The sequence below is a fragment of the Oncorhynchus nerka genome, linkage group LG4, assembly GCF_034236695.1.
Source record: "Oncorhynchus nerka isolate Pitt River linkage group LG4, Oner_Uvic_2.0, whole genome shotgun sequence".
Taxonomy (NCBI): domain Eukaryota; kingdom Metazoa; phylum Chordata; class Actinopteri; order Salmoniformes; family Salmonidae; genus Oncorhynchus; species Oncorhynchus nerka.
This window is the reverse complement of record NC_088399.1, coordinates 91,179,151-91,205,298: the sequence shown is the minus strand read 5'-3', so window position 1 is coordinate 91,205,298 and position 26,148 is coordinate 91,179,151. Positions and strand designations below refer to the sequence as shown.

Sequence of the window (26,148 nt, the reverse complement as noted above, 5' to 3'; positions counted from 1 at the left end):
ATAACTCTGCAGTTTCTATGGCCAGGACTCATCTAATATGTTGGTCTGTTATATGGCTGAGAGGGTCATACCTCTGCAGTTTCTATGTCCAGGACTCATCTAATATGTTGGTCTGTTATATGGCTGAGAGGGTCATAACTCTGCAGTTTCTATGGCCAGGACTCATCTAATATGTTGGTCTGTTATATGGCTGAGAGGGTCATACCTCTGCAGTTTCTATGTCCAGGACTCATCTAATATGTTGGTCTGTTATATGGCTGAGAGGGTCATACCTCTGCAGTTTCTATGTCCAGGACTCATCTAACATGTTGGTCTGTTATATGGCTGAGAGGGTCATACCTCTGCAGTTTCTATGTTTCTAACATGTTGGTCTGTTATATGGACATCAGTTTCTAAGGACTCATCTAACATGTTGGTCTGTTATATGGCTGAGAGGGTCATACCTCTGCAGTTTCTATGGCCAGGACTCATCTAACATGTTGGTCTGTTATATGGCTGAGAGGACATTAACAGTTATAGGGACTGTATAGCTTTTCAATCAAACACTATTACCAGTAATCATTTCCATCAATTCTGTTACGTTTTTTTGTGCAGATAGAACGTACACGTTCATTTATACAACCTATGCCTTTCTTTCAGTATGACAATGGTGTTTTGTTATTTGACTTGATTTTCTTTTCTTTTTTCTTTTCTTCTTTTTACCAATCAGTGTTGGCCAGTGTTACCATGCAGCAATGATGTCACACTGTGAGACGGTCAACTGTAAACGGTTTCTCTCCCTCTGTCACACTGGGCTTCTACGAAACGGCAGCTCGGACACGGTGCAGCTGTGGGAAACAGCCATGTCAGACTCCTTCCTCTCGTCACCGTGGCAACATCTGCAGCAGCACAACCTTGCTGAACTTCACAGAAGAATACATCAGAAAGGAAACCATGCCTGTATCTCAAATGACTACCCTGTTCCCTACACTGTAGTGCACTATGTAGGGTATAGTGTGCCATTTGGGACACACTACATCGTTCTAGTCTGCCAGCTCAACAACAACTTTCCGAAAACATACTCCTAGGCTAGTGCGTAGTCCCAGAGCGGTTATGGGAACATGGTGTGCTGTCAGTCAGTCAATATGAGGTGAAGAGACTGATCCTCAGGGCTTGTCTGTCTGTCTGGAAGAGGAGGGGTGTGGGAGATAGATATGTGTTGAGAGGCAGGGGATTGGGGGCCGGAGGGGGGATGGTTGGGAGGGGAGAGATTGGGTTGTAAGTTTCACAGACTCTCCATAGCTACATGTCTAGACTGTAGATTATATTTGTACAGTTTGTCTCTCACTTCATATGTTGCAGGTTTAGAAAAACAGGTCAACTTTACGTAGAAACAACCACCATGTATCTACATTGTATCTACATTATAGAACATTACACACTCTTTCATACACACACACGACACAGCTATACTCTTGCTGGGGTCAGACTAAATGCCTAAGGCAATGTCAGTGCAGTATGATGTGTCACAGAGTGTCACACAGAGTATGACGTGGCACTTGACCAGAGTCATGACACCATGCCACAGGCCATCTCTCTACTCTATAGCCTGTGATTCATCCGAACAAACCGAATGTCCCTCCGTACCATGTGTCACCAGACACCTGGGACATCCAACGGACGTTGGTGTATTGGGTGACAGTCATTCATGCTCCTCACCACACCTATACTAATCCCTATTCCCAAGGGGGGGGACACGTCACAACCTCACAGTGTAGAACAGTTGGCATATGTCATCCCTGTTCTCTGTGACTGCATCCCAAACGGCACCCTATTCCCTATGTAGTGAGCTGCTTTTGACCGGGGCCCATAGGTGTCCAAAAGTAGTGCACTATATAGATGATGAGGGTGCCATTTGGGACTCATCCTTTGTGTTCCCACCAGGTTCCCTCAGGACCCTGTGGGCCGACTAATAACCAAGTGACGGACAGGCACGGACACCTTATCTCTCTTGTGTTTCAAAGTGGATCTGTGTATGGTTACGTTCTCTTCTGCAGGGTAGGGAATCTTTTTTAAATGTATTCCCAGGATAGAGAGGGGAATGGGAATAGCCCCTGTCTGTGTTGTCATGAGCAGATCATTGGGAACTTTAGATACTTGAGATCTTTCCCGCTCTCTGCGCAGGATTCAGTACCACAGGTACTGGACCTGTGGTACCTTTCAGTACCACAGGTCCCCCGTTGTCATACAGCCTCCGGTTTTACGCTGGAGAGAGTCTTTTCGCTTATCAGACACTGATTATAAAAGTGGCCTCTCATAGTTGATTTGCCTGGGCACACCTGGGGCATGTGTACGTATCATCATACTACATTACACAGTCATTGTAAGTAAGCAGCTTTGTCTGAGACAGAAAGACCCATAAATTGTCATTTATAAAAGTTCATCCTTTGGTACAAGATTAAGACAAATCTATGATAAAATATTGAAATGATCAAATTTACTGGTATCAAAGCCACAGAAAAAAAAATGTATGAGGGAAACCGCTCTTCTTCAAGGCCTATATTAGATTATTATTAATATGAATACTTATTAATATATTCATATTATCTGTGAACATAGGGGCCCCAGCCCAGTCATCACCAACATGTGGTTTTCTCTTCTGAGCTGCCTCTCTGAGACAACAGCTCCTCTCCTCCAACATCTCCTGTCTCTGATACTACAGCTCCACTCCTCCAACATCTCCTGTCTCTGAGACTCAGCTCCTCTCCTCCAACATCTCCTGTCTCTGAACATAACATCTCCCTCAACATCTTCAGTCTCTGAGACAACAGCTCCTCTCCTCCAACATCTCCTGTGACCAGCCCAGTCATCACCAACATGGGCTGCCTCTCTGAACTCCAACATCTCCTGTCTCTGATCCAGCCTGAGAGATCAACATAGACAACAGCTGTCTCTGAGACAACAGCTCCTCTCCTCCAACATCTCCTGTCTCTGAGACAACAGCTCCTCTCCTCCAACATCTCCTGTCTCTGAGACTACAGCTCATCTCCTCCAACATCTCCTGCAGGACAGATGCAGAACAACAGCTCATCTCAACATCTCCTCCCCAGCTCATTAGATAAACCTTTATAAATGAACTGCAGTGGTCCCTAATCCATCCAGCCAAAGAGACACTAAACAGTAAACCGCAGCCCACTTGGCAGGAGGGATTGTCCATGCAGGACAGATGCAGAACACAGATTCATCCCTCCCCCATTGGTGGAGGGAGGGGGCCTCAGTCCTACCAGTGTAATGGTGGAGGGTGGGCCTCAGTCCTAACAGTCTAATGGTGGAGGGTGGGCCTCAGTCCTACCAGTGTAATGGTGGATGGTGGGCCTCAGTCCTACCAGTGTAATGGTAGAGGGTGGGCCTCAGTCCTAACAGTCTAGTGGTGGAGGGTGGGCCTCAGTCCTACCAGTGTAATGGTGGATGGTGGGCCTCAGTCCTACCAGTCTAGTGGTGGAGGGTGGGCCTCAGTCCTACCAGTGTAATGGTGGATGGTGGGCCTCAGTCCTACCAGTGTAATGGTGGATGGTGGGTCTCAGTCCTACGAGTCAAATGGTGGAGGGTGGGCCTCAGTCCTACCAGTCTAATGGTGGAGGGTGGGCCTCAGTCCTAACAGTCTAGTGGTAGAGAGTGGGCCTCAGTCCTACCAGTCTAGTGGTGGAGGGTGGGCCTCAGTCCTACCAGTCTAGTGGTGGAGGGTGGGCCTTAGTCCTACCAGTCTAGTGGTGGAGGGTGGGCCTCAGTCCTAACAGTCTAGTGGTAGAGAGTGGGCCTCAGTCCTACCAGTCTAGTGGTGGAGGGTGGGCCTCAGTCCTACCAGTCTAGTGGTGGAGGGTGGGCCTTAGTCCTACCAGTCTAGTGGTAGAGAGTGGGCCTCAGTCCTTCCAGTCTAGTGGTAGAGTGGGCCTCAGTCCTACCAGTCTAGTGGTGGAGGGTGGGCCTCAGTCCTACCAGTCTAGTGGTGGAGGGTGGGCCTTAGTCCTACCAGTCTAGTGGTAGAGTGGGCCTCAGTCCTACCAGTGTAATGGTAGAGGGTGGACCTCAGTCCTAACAGTCTAGTGGTGGAGGGTGGGCCTCAGTCCTACCAGTGTAATGGTGGATGGTGGGCCTCAGTCCTACCAGTCTAGTGGTGGAGGGTGGGCCTCAGTCCTACCAGTGTAATGGTGGATGGTGGGCCTCAGTCCTACCAGTGTAATGGTGGATGGTGGGTCTCAGTCCTACGAGTCAAATGGTGGAGGGTGGGCCTCAGTCCTACCAGTCTAATGGTGGAGGGTGGGCCTCAGTCCTAACAGTCTAGTGGTAGAGAGTGGGCCTCAGTCCTACCAGTCTAGTGGTGGAGGGTGGGCCTCAGTCCTACCAGTCTAGTGGTGGAGGGTGGGCCTTAGTCCTACCAGTCTAGTGGTGGAGGGTGGGCCTCAGTCCTAACAGTCTAGTGGTAGAGAGTGGGCCTCAGTCCTACCAGTCTAGTGGTAGAGGGTGGGCCTCAGTCCTACCAGTCTAGTGGTGGAGGGTGGGCCTTAGTCCTACCAGTCTAGTGGTAGAGAGTGGGCCTCAGTCCTTCCAGTCTAGTGGTAGAGTGGGCCTCAGTCCTACCAGTGTAATGGTGGAGGGATGGGCCTCAGTCCTTCCAGTGTAATGGTGGAGGGATGAGCCTCAGTCCTACCAGTCTAGTGGTGGAGGTATGGGCCTCAGTCCTACCAGTCTAGTGGTGGAGGGATGGGCCTCAGTCCTTCCAGTGTAATGGTGGAGGGATGGGCCTCAGTCCTTCCAGTGTAATGGTGGAGGGATGGGCCTCAGTCCTAACAGTCTAGTGGTGGAGGGTGGGCCTCAGTCCTTCCAGTGTAATGGTGGAGGGATGGGCCTCAGTCCTTCCAGTGTAATGGTGGAGGGATGGGCCTCAGTCCTTCCAGTGTAATGGTGGAGGGTGGGCCTCAGTCCTACCAGTGTAATGGTGGAGGGCGGGCCTCAGTCCTACCAGTCTAGTGGTAGAGGGTGGGTCTCAGTCCTAACAGTCTAGTGGTAGAGAGTGGGCCTCAGTCCTACCAGTGTAATGGTGGAGGGTGGGCCTCAGTCCTTCCAGTGTAATGGTGGAGGGTGGGCCTCAGTCCTACCAGTCTAATGGTGGAGAGATGTGGGTTATTAATCCCTCTCCTATGATTTTATGATTTTAATTCAGATCCCTGTTAGCTGTTGAAGAAGCAGCAGCTAGTCGTCCTGGGGTCCACACATTATATTGAACATGACCAAATACAGAACACAAACTGACAAGAACAGCAACACACATCCAAACTAAGAACACCACGACCCCCCTCCCCCATTAGATAAACCTTTATAAATGACGTAGAGGGTGGGCCTCAGTCCTACCAGTCAGGACAGATGCAGAACACAGATTCATCCCTCCCCATTAGATAAACCTTTATAAATGACGTAGAGGGTGGGCCTCAGTCCTACCAGTCAGGACAGATGCAGAACACAGATTCATCCCTCCCCATTAGATAAACCTTTATAAATGACGTAGAGGGTGGGCCTCAGTCCTACCAGTCAGGACAGATGCAGAACACAGATTCATCCCTCCCCCATTAGATAAACCTTTATAAATGACGTAGAGGGTGGGCCTCAGTCCTACCAGTCAGGACAGATGCAGAACACAGATTCATCCCTCCCCCATTAGATAAACCTTTATAAATGACGTAGAGGGTGGGCCTCAGTCCTACCAGTCAGGACAGATGCAGAACACAGATTCATCCCTCCCCCATTAGATAAACCTTTATAAATGACGTAGAGAGTGGGCCTCAGTCCTACCAGTCAGGACAGATGCAGAACACAGATTCATCCCTCCCCATTAGATAAACCTTTATAAATGACGTAGAGGGTGGGCCTCAGTCCTACCAGTCAGGACAGATGCAGAACACAGATTCATCCCTCCCCCATTAGATAAACCTTTATAAATGACGTAGAGGGTGGGCCTCAGTCCTACCAGTCAGGACAGATGCAGAACACAGATTCATCCCTCCCCCATTAGATAAACCTTTATAAATGACGTCTTCCAATGGGTAATTTCCTTCCTTAAAACCCACAGCTGCTGAGAAACAGTCAGCTTACACTAAAAACAGCTTTCAGTCACACATTATTGTGAAGGATAACTAAAGCTACACACACACACACACACACACACACACACACACACACACACACACACACACACACACACACACACACACACACACACACACACACACACACACACACACACACACACACACCAGTGAATCATCATGCGTGCTTAAGCCACCACACTGCTGTTGTTCTCCCACAATACAACCCAATGCTGGGTGTTGATAAGCCTGCTTTGCCTCAGTCCTTCCAGTCTAATGGTAGAAGGTGGTCCTCAGTCCTACCAGTGTAATGGTAGAAGGTGGTCCTCAGTCCTACCAGTGTAATGGTAAAAGGTGGTCCTCAGTCCTACCAGTGTAATGGTAGAAGGTGGTCCTCAGTCCTACCAGTGTAATGGTAGAAGGTGGTCCTCAGTCCTTCCAGTGTAATGGCGGAGGGATGGGCCTCAGTCTTAACAGTCTAATCGTGGAGGTGGAGGGTGGGCCTCAGTCCTAACAGTCTAGTGGTAGAGGGTGGGCCTCAGTCCTACCAGTCTAATGGTGGAGGGTGGGCCTCAGTCCTACCAGTCTAATGGTAGAAGGTGGGCCTCAGTCCTACCAGTCTAATGGTGGAGGGTGGGCCTCAGTCCTACCAGTCTAATGGTGGGCCTCAGTCCTACCAGTCTAATGGTGGAGGGTGGGCCTCAGTCCTACCAGTCTAGTGGTAGAGAGTGGGCCTCAGTCCTACCAGTCTAGTGGTAGAGAGTGGGCCTCAGTCCTACCAGTCTAGTGGTGGAGGGTGGGTCTCAGTCATAACAGTCTAGTGGTAGAGGGTGGGCCTCAGTCATAACAGTCTAATGGTGGAGGGTGGGCCTCAGTCCTACCAGTCTTGTGGTGGAGGGTGGGCCTCAGTCCTACCAGTCTAATGGTGGAGGGTGGGCCTCAGTCCTACCAGTCTAATGGTGGAGGGTGGGCCTCAGTCCTAACAGTCTAATGGTGGAGGGTGGGCCTCAGTCCTACCAGTGTAACGGTGGAGGGTGGGCCTCGGTCCTACCAGTCTAATGGTGGAGGGTGTTCCTCAGTCCTTCCAGTCTAGTGGTGGAGGGTGGGCCTCAGTCCTAACAGTCTAGTGGTGGAGGGTGGGCCTCAGTCCTAACAGTCTAATGGTGGAGGGCGGGCCTCAGTCCTACCAGTCTAGTGGTGGATGGTGGGCCTCAGTCCTAACAGTCTAGTGGTGGATGTTGGGCCTCAGTCCTAACAGTGTAATGGTGGAGGGTGGGCCTCAGTCCTACCAGTCTAATGGTGGAGGGTGGGCCTCAGTCCAAACAGTCTAATGGTGGAGGGTGGGCCTCAGTCCTACCAGTCTAATGGTGGAGGGTGGGCCTCAGTCCTACCAGTCTAATGGTGGAGGGTGGGCCTCAGTCCAAACAGTCTAGTGGTGGAGGGTGGGCCTCAGTCCTACCAGTGTAATGGTGGAGGGTGGGCCTCAGTCCTTCCAGTGTAATGGTGGAGGGTGGGCCTCAGTCCTACCAGTCTAATGGTGGAGAGATGTGGGTTATTAATCCCTCTCCTATGATTTTATGATTTTAATTCAGATCCCTGTTAGCTGTTGAAGAAGCAGCAGCTAGTCGTTCTGGGGTCCACACATTATATTGAACATTACCAAATACAGAACACAAACTGACAAGAACAGCAACACACATCCAAACTAAGAACACCACGACCCCTCAAGAAAGGGGACTGAGGCCCACCCTCCACCATTAGACTGGTATGACTTAGGCCCACCCTCCACCACTAGACTGTTAGGACTGAGACCCACCCTCCACCACTAGACTGCTAGAACTGAGGCCCACCCTCCACCACTAGACTGTTAGAACTGAGGCCCACCATTAGACTGGTAGGACTGAGGCCCACCCTCCACCATTAGACTGGTAGGACTGAGGCCCACCCTCCACCATTACACCTTTAGGACTGAGGCCCAACATCCACCACTAGACTGTTAGGACTGAGGATCACCTTCTACCATTAGACAGGTAGGACTGAGGCAAAGCAGGCTTATCAACACCCAGCATTGGGTTGTATTGTGGGAGAACAACAGCAGTGTGGTGGCTTAAGCACGCATGATGATTCACTGGTGTGTGTGTGTGTGTGTGTGTGTGTGTGTGTGTGTGTGTGTGTGTGTGTGTGTGTGTGTGTGTGTGTGTGTGTGTGTGTGTGTGTGTGTGTGTGTGTGTGTGTGTGTGTGTGTGTAGCTTTAGTTATCCTTCACAATAATGTGTGACTGAAAGCTGTTTTTAGTGTTAGCTGACTGTTTCTCAGCAGCTGTGGGTTTTAAGGAAGGAAATGACCCATTGGAAGACGTCATTTATAAAGGTTTATCTAATGGGGGAGGGATGAATCTGTGTTCTGCATCTGTCCTGACTGGTAGGACTGAGGCCCACCCTCTACGTCATTTATAAAGGTTTATCTAATGGGGGAGGGATGAATCTGTGTTCTGCATCTGTCCTGACTGGTAGGACTGAGGCCCACCCTCTACGTCATTTATAAAGGTTTATCTAATGGGGAGGGATGAATCTGTGTTCTGCATCTGTCCTGACTGGTAGGACTGAGGCCCACCCTCTACGTCATTTATAAAGGTTTATCTAATGGGGAGGGATGAATCTGTGTTCTGCATCTGTCCTGACTGGTAGGACTGAGGCCCACCCTCTACGTCATTTATAAAGGTTTATCTAATGGGGGAGGGATGAATCTGTGTTCTGCATCTGTCCTGACTGGTAGGACTGAGGCCCACCCTCTACGTCATTTATAAAGGTTTATCTAATGGGGAGGGATGAATCTGTGTTCTGCATCTGTCCTGACTGGTAGGACTGAGGCCCACCCTCTACGTCATTTATAAAGGTTTATCTAATGGGGAGGGATGAATCTGTGTTCTGCATCTGTCCTGACTGGTAGGACTGAGGCCCACCCTCTACGTCATTTATAAAGGTTTATCTAATGGGGAGGGATGAATCTGTGTTCTGCATCTGTCCTGACTGGTAGGACTGAGGCCCACCCTCTACGTCATTTATAAAGGTTTATCTAATGGGGGAGGGATGAATCTGTGTTCTGCATCTGTCCTGACTGGTAGGACTGAGGCCCACCCTCTACGTCATTTATAAAGGTTTATCTAATGGGGAGGGATGAATCTGTGTTCTGCATCTGTCCTGACTGGTAGGACTGAGGCCCACCCTCTCGTCATTTATAAAGGTTTATCTAATGGGGAGGGATGAATCTGTGTTCTGCATCTGTCCTGACTGGTAGGACTGAGGCCCACTCTCTACCACTAGACTGGTAGGACTGAGGCCCACCCTCTACGTCATTTATAAAGGTTTATCTAATGGAGGAGGGATGAATCTGTGTTCTGCATCTGTCCTGACTGGTAGGACTGAGGCCCACTCTCTACCACTAGACTGGTAGGACTGAGGCCCACCCTCTACGTCATTTATAAAGGTTTATCTAATGGGGGAGGGATGAATCTGTGTTCTGCATCTGTCCTGACTGGTAGGACTGAGGCCCACCCTCTACGTCATTTATAAAGGTTTATCTAATGGGGGAGGGATGAATCTGTGTTCTGCATCTGTCCTGACTGGTAGGACTGAGGCCCACCCTCTACGTCATTTATAAAGGTTTATCTAATGGGGAGGGATGAATCTGTGTTCTGCATCTGTCCTGACTGGTAGGACTGAGGCCCACCCTCTACGTCATTTATAAAGGTTTATCTAATGGGGGAGGGATGAATCTGTGTTCTGCATCTGTCCTGACTGGTAGGACTGAGGCCCACCCTCTACGTCATTTATAAAGGTTTATCTAATGGGGAGGGATGAATCTGTGTTCTGCATCTGTCCTGACTGGTAGGACTGAGGCCCACCCTCTACGTCATTTATAAAGGTTTATCTAATGGGGGAGGGATGAATCTGTGTTCTGCATCTGTCCTGACTGGTAGGACTGAGGCCCACCCTCTACGTCATTTATAAAGGTTTATCTAATGGGGGAGGGATGAATCTGTGTTCTGCATCTGTCCTGACTGGTAGGACTGAGGCCCACTCTCTACCACTAGACTGGTAGGACTGAGGCCCACCCTCTACGTCATTTATAAAGGTTTATCTAATGGAGGAGGGATGAATCTGTGTTCTGCATCTGTCCTGACTGGTAGGACTGAGGCCCACTCTCTACCACTAGACTGGTAGGACTGAGGCCCACCCTCTACGTCATTTATAAAGGTTTATCTAATGGGGGAGGGATGAATCTGTGTTCTGCATCTGTCCTGACTGGTAGGACTGAGGCCCACCCTCTACGTCATTTATAAAGGTTTATCTAATGGGGGAGGGATGAATCTGTGTTCTGCATCTGTCCTGACTGGTAGGACTGAGGCCCACCCTCTACGTCATTTATAAAGGTTTATCTAATGGGGGAGGGATGAATCTGTGTTCTGCATCTGTCCTGACTGGTAGGACTGAGGCCCACCCTCTACGTCATTTATAAAGGTTTATCTAATGGGGAGGGATGAATCTGTGTTCTGCATCTGTCCTGACTGGTAGGACTGAGGCCCACCCTCTACGTCATTTATAAAGGTTTATCTAATGGGGAGGGATGAATCTGTGTTCTGCATCTGTCCTGACTGGTAGGACTGAGGCCCACCCTCTACGTCATTTATAAAGGTTTATCTAATGGGGAGGGATGAATCTGTGTTCTGCATCTGTCCTGACTGGTAGGACTGAGGCCCACCCTCTACGTCATTTATAAAGGTTTATCTAATGGGGGAGGGATGAATCTGTGTTCTGCATCTGTCCTGACTGGTAGGACTGAGGCCCACCCTCTACGTCATTTATAAAGGTTTATCTAATGGGGGAGGGATGAATCTGTGTTCTGCATCTGTCCTGACTGGTAGGACTGAGGCCCACCCTCTACGTCATTTATAAAGGTTTATCTAATGGGGGAGGGATGAATCTGTGTTCTGCATCTGTCCTGACTGGTAGGACTGAGGCCCACTCTCTACCACTAGACTGGTAGGACTGAGGCCCACCCTCTACGTCATTTATAAAGGTTTATCTAATGGAGGAGGGATGAATCTGTGTTCTGCATCTGTCCTGACTGGTAGGACTGAGGCCCACTCTCTACCACTAGACTGGTAGGACTGAGGCCCACCCTCTACGTCATTTATAAAGGTTTATCTAATGGGGGAGGGATGAATCTGTGTTCTGCATCTGTCCTGACTGGTAGGACTGAGGCCCACCCTCTACGTCATTTATAAAGGTTTATCTAATGGGGGAGGGATGAATCTGTGTTCTGCATCTGTCCTGACTGGTAGGACTGAGGCCCACCCTCTACGTCATTTATAAAGGTTTATCTAATGGGGGAGGGATGAATCTGTGTTCTGCATCTGTCCTGACTGGTAGGACTGAGGCCCACCCTCTACGTCATTTATAAAGGTTTATCTAATGGGGGAGGGATGAATCTGTGTTCTGCATCTGTCCTGACTGGTAGGACTGAGGCCCACCCTCTACGTCATTTATAAAGGTTTATCTAATGGGGAGGGATGAATCTGTGTTCTGCATCTGTCCTGACTGGTAGGACTGAGGCCCACCCTCTACGTCATTTATAAAGGTTTATCTAATGGGGAGGGATGAATCTGTGTTCTGCATCTGTCCTGACTGGTAGGACTGAGGCCCACTCTCTACCACTAGACTGGTAGGACTGAGGCCCACCCTCTACGTCATTTATAAAGGTTTATCTAATGGAGGAGGGATGAATCTGTGTTCTGCATCTGTCCTGACTGGTAGGACTGAGGCCCACTCTCTACCACTAGACTGGTAGGACTGAGGCCCACCCTCTACGTCATTTATAAAGGTTTATCTAATGGGGGAGGGATGAATCTGTGTTCTGCATCTGTCCTGACTGGTAGGACTGAGGCCCACCCTCTACATCATTTATAAAGGTTTATCTAATGGGGGAGGGATGAATCTGTGTTCTGCATCTGTCCTGACTGGTAGGACTGAGGCCCACCCTCTACGTCATTTATAAAGGTTTATCTAATGGGGGAGGGATGAATCTGTGTTCTGCATCTGTCCTGACTGGTTGGACTGAGGCCCACCCTCTACGTCATTTATAAAGGTTTATCTAATGGGGGAGGGATGAATCTGTGTTCTGCATCTGTCCTGACTGGTAGGACTGAGGCCCACCCTCTACGTCATTTATAAAGGTTTATCGAATGGGGGAGGGATGAATCTGTGTTCTGCATCTGTCCTGACTGGTAGGACTGAGGCCCACCCTCTACGTCATTTATAAATGTTTATCTAATGGGGGAGGGATGAATCTGTGTTCTGCAGCTGTCCTGACTGGTAGGACTGAGGCCCACCCTCTACGTCATTTATAAAGGTTTATCTAATGGGGGAGGGATGAATCTGTGTTCTGCAGCTGTCCTGACTGGTAGGACTGAGGCCCACCCTCTACGTCATTTATAAAGGTTTATCTAATGGGGGAGGGATGAATCTGTGTTCTGCATCTGTCCTGACTGGTAGGACTGAGGCCCACCCTCTACGTCATTTATAAAGGTTTATCTAATGGGGGAGGGATGAATCTGTGTTCTGCATCTGTCCTGACTGGTAGGACTGAGGCCCACCCTCTACGTCATTTATAAAGGTTTATCTAATGGGGGAGGGATGAATCTATAACAAACAACCCATTGAACGACGTTAGTGACCGGCTCGTCATTTCTGAATGGCTGGTTGGTGAGACACAGAAGGGCACACACTGAGGTCCACTCTCTCACCATCGTGTTACATTTGACCTTTGGGTTGACCTTTGAGTAGTTTCCGCTTCCATGTCAGAATGAGCGTTTCCTGAACTTCAGTTGTCACAGAGGAAGGGTACTCCTGAAATTCATTGGTATTTTTAATGCAGTCACTCCCACCATCTCAAACAGGCTTAATGCAGTCAATCCCATCAGAAATAAAGACTCATAAATTGTAATTCATAAAGGTTTGTCCTTTGGTGAGCGATTAAGATGAATCTATAGTAAAAAATTTAAATTCTCCAATTTCCTGGTACTAAAGCTATAGAACAATCTCAAATGAGGGTGTCACATAGAGGATGCCAGAAGGATATACTGGAACACCTAACCTCTATCACGTAGAGTAGGCCAGAAGGCTATACTGGAAAACCTAACCTCTATCACGTAGAGTAGGCCAGAAGGCTATACTGGAAAACCTAACCTCTATCACGTAGAGTAGGCCAGAAGGCTAAACTGGAAAACCTAACCTCTGTCAAAATAAAAAGATGGCGGAGCCACAAATGATCTTCTGTTCTTCAGGGTGTTTATTTACAAAGTGATTCTGGAACAAAAACAACAGTACTGCCATCAAACGTATACCTTATGGGACAGCTAATCACAATGCTGCCCCATTCACAGCTCAATCCAAAATGGCCTCTCCATGAACTGAAAGAGGCTCCTTTTGTAGGGCTAGCCCCCCCCCCCCCCCTCAGAACAATTAACACTAATTAATTGAGCAATTACCTATACAAACCTACATTTTACATTAACTAAACAATCCAAAAGTATGTACATTGCAACACGTTTGTGAAACAATATCACAACATAACATTTACAAAATTACATCACTACTGACAGTGTCTTTCAATATGCACATTTACATTAATGAGTCATTTGGGACAGTCACTACAAAGTCAGCCCGATTCCCTTAGCTCGGGTCCTTATCCAGCATACCCGGGAGCTACAGAGATATAGAGAGGAACAGAACAAACAAACAAACAATGCTCTCATCCACAACATAGATAAATATAATACATATTACTTATATTAAAAATGAACACTGACAAGTATGAAATGTATGTACTAAGACAGAGAACTTAAGTTGTGTGTCGACCCACATTGTTAACTTATCTGATAACGGAGCAGGGAGGAGTGATGGATGTGTGCGTGCGTTAAAAGTACCAAATGCGGCCAGTGACGGACTTCTACGTCACAGAGGGAAACCCATATTCCAGTGTAGGCTGCCGAGGGGAGGACGGCTCATAATAATGTCCGGAACGGAGCAAATGGAATGTCATCAAACACCTGGAAACTATGGAAACCATGTGTGTTTGATGTATTTGATACCATTCCACTAATTCCGCTCCAGCCATTACCACGAGCCTGTCCTCCCCAATTAAGGTGCCACCAGCCTCCTGTATCTTATACCAATGTATTACTACAGGCCTTCACTTGAAAGAGAACATCCCATGAGAAGCATCTCAGAGTAGGACTGCTGATTTAGGACCCGTTTTGCCACCAACCTGTGTCTTTCTACAATCCCACCATCTTCTAACAGGCTTAATACAGTCAATCCCACCATGTAACAGGCTTAATACAGTCAATCCCACCATCTAACAGGCTTAATGCAGTCAATCCCACCATCTTCTAACAGGCTTAATACAGTCAATCCCACCATATTCTAACAGGCTTAATACAGTCAATCCCACCATCTTCTAACAGGCTTAATACAGTCAATCCCACCATCTTCTAACAGGCTTAATACAGTCAATCCCACCATCTTCTAACAAGCTTAATACAGTCAATCCCACCATCTACTAACAGGCTTAATACAGTCAATCCCACCATCTACTAACAGGCTTAATACAGTCAATCCCACCATTTTCTAAAAAGCTTAATACAGTCAATCCCACCATCTTCTAACAAGCTTAATACAGTCAATCCCACCATCTCTAACAAGCTTAATACAGTCAATCCCACCATCTTCTAACAGGCTTAATACAGTCAATCCCACCAATTTCTAAAAAGCTTAATACAGTCAATCCCACCATTTTCTAAAAAGCTTAATGCAGTCAATCCCACCATCTTCTAACAGGCTTAATACAGTCAATCCCACCATCTTCTAACAGGCTTAATACAGTCAATCCCACCATCTTCTAACAGGCTTAATACAGTCAATCCCACCATCTTCTAACAGGCTTAATACAGTCAATCCCACCATCTTCTAACAGGCTTAATACAGTCAATCCAACCATCTTCTAACATGCTTAATGCAGTCAATCCCACCATCTTCTAACAGGCTTAATACAGTCAATCCCACCATCTTCTAACAGGCTTAATACAGTCAATCCCACCCTCTTCTAACAGGCTTAATACAGTCAATCCCACCATCTTCTAACAGGCTTAATACAGTCAATCCCACCATCTTCTAACAAGCTTAATACAGTCAATCCCACCATCTACTAACAGGCTTAATACAGTCAATCCCACCATTTTCTAAAAAGCTTAATACAGTCAATCCCACCATCTTCTAACAAGCTTAATACAGTCAATCCCACCATCTTCTAACAAGCTTAATACAGTCAATCCCACCATCTACTAACAGGCTTAATACAGTCAATCCCACCATCTTCTAACAAGCTTAATACAGCCAATCCCACCATCTTCTAACAGGCTTAATACAGTCAATCCCACCATTTTCTAAAAAGCTTAATACAGTCAATCCCACCATCTTCTAACAGGCTTAATACAGTCAATCCCACCATCTTCTAACAGGCTTAATACAGTCAATCCCACCATTTTCTAACAGGCTTAATGCAGTCAATCCCACCATCTTCTAACAGGCTTAATACAGTCAATCCCACCATCTTCTAACAGGCTTAATGCAGTCAATCCCACCATCTTCTAACAGGCTTAATACAGTCAATCCCACCATCTTCTAACCTGCTTAATGCAGTCAATCCCACCATCTTCTAACAGGCTTAATGCAGTCAATCCCACCATCTTCTAACAGGCTTAATACAGTCAATCCCACCAATTTCTAAAAAGCTTAATACAGTCAATCCCACCATTTTCTAAAAAGCTTAATACAGTCAATCCCACCATCTTCTAACAGGCTTAATACAGTCAATCCCACCATCTTCTAACTGGCTTAATGCAGTCAATCCCACCATCTTCTAACAGGCTTAATACAGTCAATCCCACCATCTTCTAACAGGCTTAATGCAGTCAATCCCACCATCTTCTAACAGGCTTAATACAGTCAATCCCACCCTCTTCTAACAGGCTTAATACAGTCAATCCCACCATCTTCTAACAGGCTTAATACAGTCAATCCCACCATCTTCTAACAGGCTTAATACAGTCAATCCCACCATCTTCTAACATGCTTAATGCAGTCAATCCCACCATCTTCTAACAGGCTTAATACAGTCAATCCCACCATCTTCTAACAGGCTTAATACAGTCAATCCCACCCTCTTCTAACAGGCTTAATACAGTCAATCCCACCATCTTCTAACAGGCTTAATACAGTCAATCCCACCATCTTCTAACAGGCTTAATACAGTCAATCCCACCATCTTCTAACAGGCTTAATACAGTCAATCCCACCCTCTTCTAACAGGCTTAATACAGTCAATCCCACCATCTTCTAACAGGCTTAATACAGTCAATCCCACCATCTTCTAACAGGCTTAATACAGTCAATCCCACCCTCTTCTAACAGGCTTAATACAGTCAATCCCACCATCTTCTAACAGGCTTAATACAGTCAATCCCACCATCTTCTAACAAGCTTAATAAAGTCAATCCCACCATCTACTAACAGGCTTAATACAGTCAATCCCACCATCTTCTAACAGGCTTAATACAGTCAATCCCACCCTCTTCTAACAGGCTTAATACAGTCAATCCCACCATCTTCTAACAGGCTTAATACAGTCAATCCCACCATCTTCTAACAAGCTTAATACAGTCAATCCCACCATCTACTAACAGGCTTAATACAGTCAATCCCACCATCTTCTAACAAGCTTAATACAGTCAATCCCACCATCTTCTAACAGGCTTAATACAGTCAATCCCACCAATTTCTAAAAAGCTTAATACAGTCAATCCCACCATTTCTAAAAAGCTTAATACAGTCAATCCCACCATCTTCTAACAGGCTTAATACAGTCAATCCCACCATCTTCTAACAGGCTTAATACAGTCAATCCCACCATCTTCTAAAAAACTTAATACAGTCAATCCCACCATCTTCTAACAGGTTTAATACAGTCAATCCCACCATCTTCTAACAGGCTTAATACAGTCAATCCCACCATCTTCTAACAGGCTTAATACAGTCAATCCCACCATCTTCTAACAGGCTTAATACAGTCAATCCCACCATCTTCTAACAGGCTTAATACAGTCAATCCCACCATATTCTAAACAGTTTAATGCAGTCAATCCCACCATCTTCTAACAGGCTTAATACAGTCAATCCCACCATCTTCTAACAGGCTTAATACAGTCAATCCCACCAGTCAATCTTCTAAAAGACAATACCACACACCAACCTGCCCACATTCCGTACATTCACAGGATATCAGTTAGTTCAGGTCGGAAATTGTTTTACTACAAGGAACCTAACAAATCTGTTCAACCGATAGAAGGTTTAACCACAGACCTAACAATGAACCTAACAAATCTGTTCAACCGATAGGTTTAACCACAGGCCTAACAATGAACCTAACAATCTGTTCAAACGATAGAAGGTTTAACCACAGGCCTAACAATGAACCTAACAAATCTGGTCAACCGATAGAAGGTTTAACCACAGGCCTAACAATGAACCTAACAAATCTGTTCAACCGATAGAAGGTTTAACCACAGGCCTAACAATGAACCTAACAAATCTGTTCAACCGATAGAAGGTTTAACCACAGGCCTAACAATGAACCTAACAAATCTGTTCAACCGATAGAAGGTTTAACCACAGGCCTAACAATGAACCTAACAAATCTGTTCAACCGATAGAAGGTTTAACCACAGGCCTAACAATGAACCTAACAAATCTCAAATATCTTCAACCGATAGTAGACTTTCCTACAGGCCTAACAAGGAACCTAACAAACAAACATATTCTGCTCATTGCCAAAGTAACACAAACATCTCCTGCATGTTGACTAGTTACACAAACATCTTCTGCATGTTGACTAGTAACACAAACATCTTCTGCGTGTTGACTAGTAACACAAACATCATCTGCATGTTACCTAAGTAACACAAACATTTCTGCATGTTGACTAGTAACACAAACATCTTCTGCGTGTTGACTAGTTACACAAACATCTTCTGCATGTTGACTAGTTACACAAACATCATATGCATGTTGACTAGTTACACAAACATCTTCTGCATGTTGACTAGTAACACAAACATCTTCTGCGTGTTGACTAGTAACACAAACATCTTCTGCATGTTGACTAGTTACACAAACATCTTCTGCATGTTGACTAGTAACACAAACATCTTCTGCATGTTGACTAGTAACACAAACATCTTCTGCATGTTGACTAGTAACACAAACATATTCTGCATGTTACCTAAGTAACACAAACATTTCTGCATGTTGACTAGTAACACAAACATCATCTGCATGTTACCTAAGTAACACAAACATTTCTGCATGTTGACTAGTTACACAAACATCTTCTGCATGTTGACTAGTTACACAAACATCTTCTGCATGTTGACTAGTAACACAAACATCTTCTGCATGTTGACTAGTTACACAAACATCTTCTGCATGTTGACTAGTAACACAAACATCTTCTGCATGTTGATTAGTAACATAAACATGTTCTGCATGTTGACTAGTAACACAAACATCTTCTCCATGTTGACTAGTAACACAAACATTTCTGCATGTTGCCTAAGTAACACAAATATCTTCTGCATGTTGCCTAAGTAACACAAACATCTTCTGCGTGTTGACTAGTAACAAATATCTTCTGCGTGTTGACTAGTAACAAACATCTTTTGCATGTTGACTAGTAACACACATCTTCTGCGTGTTGACTAGTAACACAAACATCTTCTGCATGTTGACTAGTAACACAAACATCTTCTGCATGTTGACTAGTAACACAAACATCTTCTGTATGTTGACTTGTTACACAAACATCTTCTGCATGTTGACTAGTAACACAAACATCTTCTGCATGTTGACTAGTAACACAAACATCTTCTGCATGTTGATTAGTAACATAAACATCTTCTGCATGTTGACTAGTAACACAAACATCTTCTGCATGTTGACTAGTAACACAAACATCTTCTGCATGTTGACTAGTAACACAAACATTTCTGCATGTTGACTAGTAACACAAACATCTTCTGCATGTTGACTAGTAAGAAACATCTTCTGCATGTTGCCTAAGTAACACAAACATCTTCTGCATGTTGCCTAAGTAACTCAAACATCTTCTGCATGTTGACTAGTAACACAAACATCATCTGCATGTTGACTAGTAACACAAACATCTTCTGGATGTTAACTAGTAACACAAACATCTTCTGCATGTTGACTAGTAACACAAACATCTTCTGCATATTGACTAGTAACACAAACATCATCTGCATGTTGACTAGTAACACAAACATCTTCTGGATGTTGACTAGTAACACAAACATCTTCTGCATGTTGACTAGTAACACAAACATCTTCTGCATATTGACTAGTAACACAAACATCATCTGCATGTTGCCTAGTAACAAACAGCTCCTGCATGTTGACTAGTAACACAAACATCTTCTGCATGTTGACTAGTTACACAAACATCTTCTGCATGTTGACTAGTAACACAAACATCTTCTGCATATTGACTAGTAACACAAACATCATCTGCATGTTGCCTAAGTAACACAAACATCTTCTGCATGTTGACTAGTAACACAAACATCTTCTGCATGTTGCCTAAGTAACACAAACATCTTCTGCATGTTGACTAGTAACACAAACATCTTCTGCATGTTGACTAGTAACAAACATCTCCTGCATGTTGACTAGTAACACAAACATCTTCTGCATGTTGACTAGTTACACAAACATCTTCTGCATGTTGACTAGTAACACAAACATCTTCTGCATGTTGACTAGTAACACAAACATTTCTGCATGTTGCCTAAGTAACACAAACATCTTCTGCATGTTGCCTAAGTAACACAAACATCTCCTGCATGTTGACTAGTTACACAAACATCTTCTGCATGTTGACTAGTAACAAACATCTTCTGCATGTTGACTAGTTACACAAACATCTTCTGCATGTTGACTAGTAACAAACATCTTCTGCATGTTGCCTAAGTAACACAAACATCTTCTGCATGTTGCCTAAGTAACACAAACATCTTCTGCATGTTGACTAGTAACAAACATCTTCTGCATGTTGACTAGTTACACAAACATCTTCTGCATGTTGACTAGTTACACAAACATCTCCTGCATGTTGACTAGTAACACAAACATCTTCTGTGTGTTGACTAGAAACACAAACATCTTCTGCATGTTTCTTAAGTAACACAAACATCTTCTGCATGTTGACTAGTTACAAACATCTTCTGCATGTTGACTAGTAACACAAACATCTTCTGCATGTTGACTAGTAACACAAACATATTCTGCATGTTGACTAGTAACACAAACATCATCTGCATGTTACCTAAGTAACACAAACATCATCTGCACGTTGACTAGTAACACAAACATCATCTGCATGTTGACTAGTAACAAACATCTTCTGCATGTTGACTAGTAACACAAACATCTTCTGCATGTTGACTAGTAACACAAACATCTTCTGCATGTTGACTAGTTACACAAACATCTTCTGCATGTTGACTAGTAACACAAACATCTTCTGCATGTTGATTAGTAACATAAACATGTTCTGCATGTTGACTAGTAACACAAACATCTTCTCCATGTTGACTAGTAACACAAACATTTCTGCATGTTGCCTAAGTAACACAAACATCTTCTGCATGTTGCCTAAGTAACACAAATATCTTCTGCGTGTTGACTAGTAACAAACATCTTTTGCATGTTGACTAGTAACACACATCTTCTGCGTGTTGACTAGTAACACAAACATCTTCTGCATGTTGACTAGTAACACAAACATCTTCTGCATGTTGACTAGTAACACAAACATCTTCTGTATGTTGACTTGTTACACAAACATCTTCTGCATGTTGACTAGTAACACAAACATCTTCTGCATGTTGACTAGTTACACAAACATCTTCTGCATGTTGACTAGTAACACAAACATCTTCTGCATGTTGATTAGTAACATAAACATCTTCTGCATGTTGACTAGTAACACAAACATCTTCTGCATGTTGACTAGTAACACAAACATCTTCTGCATGTTGACTAGTAACACAAACATTTCTGCATGTTGACTAGTAACACAAACATCTTCTGCATGTTGACTAGTAAGAAACATCTTCTGCATGTTGCCTAAGTAACACAAACATCTTCTGCATGTTGACTAGTAACACAAACATCTTCTGCATATTGACTAGTAACACAAACATCATCTGCATGTTGACTAGTAACACAAACATCTTCTGGATGTTGACTAGTAACACAAACATTTTCTGCATATTGACTAGTAACACAAACATCATCTGCATGTTGCCTAAGTAACACAAACATCTTCTGCATGTTGACTAGTAACACAAACATCTTCTGCATGTTGATTAGTAACACAAACATCTTCTGCATGTTGACTAGTAACACAAACATCTTCTGCATGTTGACTAGTAACACAAACATTTCTGCATGTTGACTAGTAACACAAACATCTTCTGCATGTTGACTAGTAACAAACATCTTCTGCATATTGACTAGTAACACAAACATCATCTGCATGTTGACTAGTAACACAAACATCTTCTGGATGTTGACTAGTAACACAAACATCTTCTGCATATTGACTAGTAACACAAACATCATCTGCATGTTGCCTAAGTAACACAAACATCTTCTGCATGTTGACTAGTAACACAAACATCTTCTGCATGTTGATTAGTAACACAAACATCTTCTGCATGTTGACTAGTAACACAAACATCTTCTGCATGTTGACTAGTAACACAAACATTTCTGCATGTTGACTAGTAACAAACATCTTCTGCATGTTGCCTAAGTAACACAAACATCTTCTGCATGTTGCCTAAGTAACACAAACATCTCCTGCATGTTGACTAGTTACACAAACATCTTCTGCATGTTGACTAGTAACAAACATCTTCTGCATGTTGACTAGTTACACAAACATCTTCTGCATGTTGACTAGTAACAAACATCTTCTGCATGTTGCCTAAGTAACACAAACATCTTCTGCATGTTGCCTAAGTAACACAAACATCTTCTGCATGTTGACTAGTAACAAACATCTTCTGCATGTTGACTAGTTACACAAACATCTTCTGCATGTTGACTAGTTACACAAACATCTCCTGCATGTTGACTAGTAACACAAACATCTTCTGTGTGTTGACTAGAAACACAAACATCTTCTGCATGTTTCTTAAGTAACACAAACATCTTCTGCATGTTGACTAGTTACAAACATCTTCTGCATGTTGACTAGTAACACAAACATCTTCTGCATATTGACTAGTAACACAAACATCTTCTGCATGTTGACTAGTTACACAAACATCTCCTGCATGTTGACTAGTAACACAAACATATTCTGCATGTTGACTAGTAACACAAACATCATCTGCATGTTACCTAAGTAACACAAACATCATCTGCACGTTGACTAGTAACACAAACATCATCTGCATGTTGACTAGTAACAAACATCTTCTGCATGTTGACTAGTAACACAAACATCTTCTGCATGTTGATTAGTAACACAAACATCTTCTGCATGTTGACTAGTAACACAAACATCATCTGCATGTTGACTAGTAACACAAACATCTTCTGGATGTTGACTAGTAACACAGACATCTTCTGCATGTTGACTAGTAACACAAACATCTTCTGCATATTGACTAGTAACACAAACATCATTTGCATGTTGCCTAGTAACAAACAGCTCCTGCATGTTGACTAGTAACACAAACATCTTCTGCATGTTGACTAGTTACACAAACATCTCCTGCATGTTGAATAGTAACACAAACATCTTCTGCCTGTTGCCTAAGTAACAAACATCTTCTGCCTGTTGCCTAAGTAACAAACATCTTCTGCCTGTTGCCTAAGTAACACAAACACAGGTGCAAGAGGCGATAGAGGAGTGAAGGAAACAAACACATCTCTCTCTTAAAGGACACACCTTTAACCTTGACTTTAGGTGCGTCCCAAATGGTACGCTATTCCATATGTAGTGCACTGCTTTTGACCAGAGTCAATAGGGCTTTGGTCAAAAGTAACACACTATTTAGGGAAAGGGGTGCCATTTGGGACGCACTTTTGGTGATTTGTTTTAATGAGTTTACATCACACTAATAATTAGATATTAAACTGATTATGGCAGTAGGCTGAGTATGAAGATAGAAAGGTCATAGTCTAAGTTTTCTGAGCGATGTTTCAAATCATCAGGACATGTGAACAAACATCTTAATCGGTGTTCCAGCGGTTTATTTGATCTCTGCATGAGCTAGCATCAGCCGAGCGGGCATCCCTCTATTACGAGTGAAGTGAGTTCGTAAAAACAAAGTATGCATCTGAGAAAAGAGTTTCCACATACAAACTGTACGTAGTCAGAATAACAGTCACTGAAATAACAGTCACTGTGGTAGAACATTTATTTTGACTGGCGATTTTCTGCATTTATCAAAAGTCCCATCAGGTAGCCTGATTTCAGATGTAAACAGGATTATTCGGGACATCGTTCTTCTTGCAAAGCATTAAAATGTTTTAAACAAACTATTATTACTACCCACAATAATCATATTATTGTATGCATGTAACTGTGGTCATGGAATCAGATTGTAGCAATGTGCGCTGAGAGTCAGGAAGCAAGTTCAGGGATTGTGTTTTATTAAATAAACATAACGTAATACAAAACAAGAAAACACGAACAACGCACAGACATGAAACAGAAACAATGACTCCTGGGGAAGGAACCAAAGGGAGAGACATATATAGGGAAGGAACCAAAGGGAGAGACATATATAGGGAAGGAACCAAAGGGAGAGACATATAGGGAAGGAACCAAAGGGAGAGACATATATAGGGAAGGAACCAAAGGGAGAGACATATATAGGGAAGGAACCAAAGGGAGTGACATATATAGGGAAGGAACCAAAGGGAGTGACATATATAGGGAAGGAACCAAAGAGAGGGACATATATAGGGAAGGAACCAAAGGGAGTGACATATATATATAGGGAAGGAACCAAAGGGAGTGACATATATATATAGGGAAGGAACCAAAGGGAGTGACATATATATATAGGGAAGGAACCAAAGGGAGTGACAGATATAGGGAAGGAACCAAATGGAGTGACATATATAGGGAAGGAACCAAAGGGAGTGACATATATAGGGAAGGAACCGAAGAGAGTGACATATATAGGGAAGGAACCAAAGAGAGTGACATATATAGGGAAGGAACCAAAGAGAGTGACATATATAGGGAAGGAACCAAAGAGAGTGACATATATAGGGACGGAACCAAAGGGAGTGACATATATAGGGAAGGAACCAAAGGGAGTGACATATATAGGGAAGGAACCAAAGAGAGTGACATATATAGGGAAGGAACCAAAGAGAGTGACATATATAGGGAAGGAACCAAAGATAGTGACATATATAGGGACGGAACCAAAGGGAGTGACATATATAGGGAAGGAACCAAAGGGAGTGACATATATAGGGAAGGAACCAAAGGGAGTGACATATATAGGGAAGGAACCAAAGGGAGTGACATATATAGGGAAGGAACCAAAGAGAGTGACATATATAGGGAAGGAACCAAAGAGAGTGACATATAGGGAAGGAACCAAAGAGAGTGACATATATAAGGAAGGAACCAAAGGGAGTGACATATATAGGGAAGGAACCAAAGAGAGTGACATATATAGGGAAGGAACCAAAGAGAGTGACATATATAGGGAAGGAACCAAAGGGAGTTACATATTAAAGGAAGGAACCAAAGGGAGTGACATGAATATAGGGAAGGAACCAAAGGGTGTGACATATATAGGGAAGGAACCAAAGGGAGAGACATATATAGGGAAGGAACCAAAGGGAGAGACATATATAGGGAAGGAACCAAAGGGAGAGACATATATAGGGAAGGAACCAAAGGGAGTGACATATATAGGGAAGGAACCAAAGGGAGTGACATATATAAGGAAGGAACCAAAGGGGGTGACATATATAGGGAAGGAACCAAAGGGAGTGACATATATAAGGAAGGAACCAAGGGGAGTGACATATATAGGGAAGGAACCAAAGGGAGTGACATATATAAGGAAGGAACCAAGGGGAGTGACATATATAGGGAAGGAACCAAAGGGAGTGACATATATAAGGAAGGAACCAAAGGGAGTGACATGAATATAGGGAAGGTAATCAGGGAAGTGATAGAGTCCAGGTGAGCGTAATGATGGTGACAGGGCTGTGCCATAACGAGCAGCCTGGAGACCTAGAGGCCAGAGAGGGAGCACACGTGACACAGATAAACTGATATGAAAACAGATGTAAGTGATTTCTTCTCCTCAGATTCAATCCAATGAAATGCTTTTTGTAAATCAAAACTAGCAAAACGCCTCCTGGTTCCAGGTTAAAAACCACATCGTCTGTTCATTGTGACTCAGAGACCCACAGGACAACACTCATTGACAGCCAAAGCTTGTGGCCAGAGCCATTCATTTACACTAATGTGGATATATATATACATGTCTGTGCTTGGGACCAAACACACTGTGTCTGCCTCTGGCCTCCTGTGGGTGTTTACATGGGGCTCTGCAGACAGCCTGAGACAGGGGACAGTGCGTGTTGGAAGCATTGTTGCGACCCAAATGGCACCCTATTCCCTATGTAGTGCACGTTGCTGCACAGCTATTTTCAGGTCTCTCCAGATATGTTTGATCGGCTTCAAGTCCAGGCTTTGGCTGGGCCACTCAAGGACATTCAGAGACTTGTCCCAAAGCCACTCCTGCATTGTCTCGGCTGTGTGCTTAGGGTTGTTGTCCTGT

The 26,148-nt window shown here is 44.3% G+C and overlaps 1 protein-coding gene across 1 annotated transcript in view; it reads right to left on the bottom strand.

Annotated features, from left to right (window-relative positions):
• Nucleotides 1-18,513, bottom strand: part of LOC135571547 (sporozoite surface protein 2-like) — a 39,188-nt gene extending 20,675 nt beyond the window's left edge. The window contains exon 1 of the mRNA XM_065018148.1: nucleotides 18,407-18,513. Within this exon, the coding sequence (XP_064874220.1) occupies nucleotides 18,407-18,513 (107 nt within the window). The remainder of the gene's footprint in view (nucleotides 1-18,406) is intronic.
• Nucleotides 18,514-26,148: the final 7,635 nt, after the last annotated feature.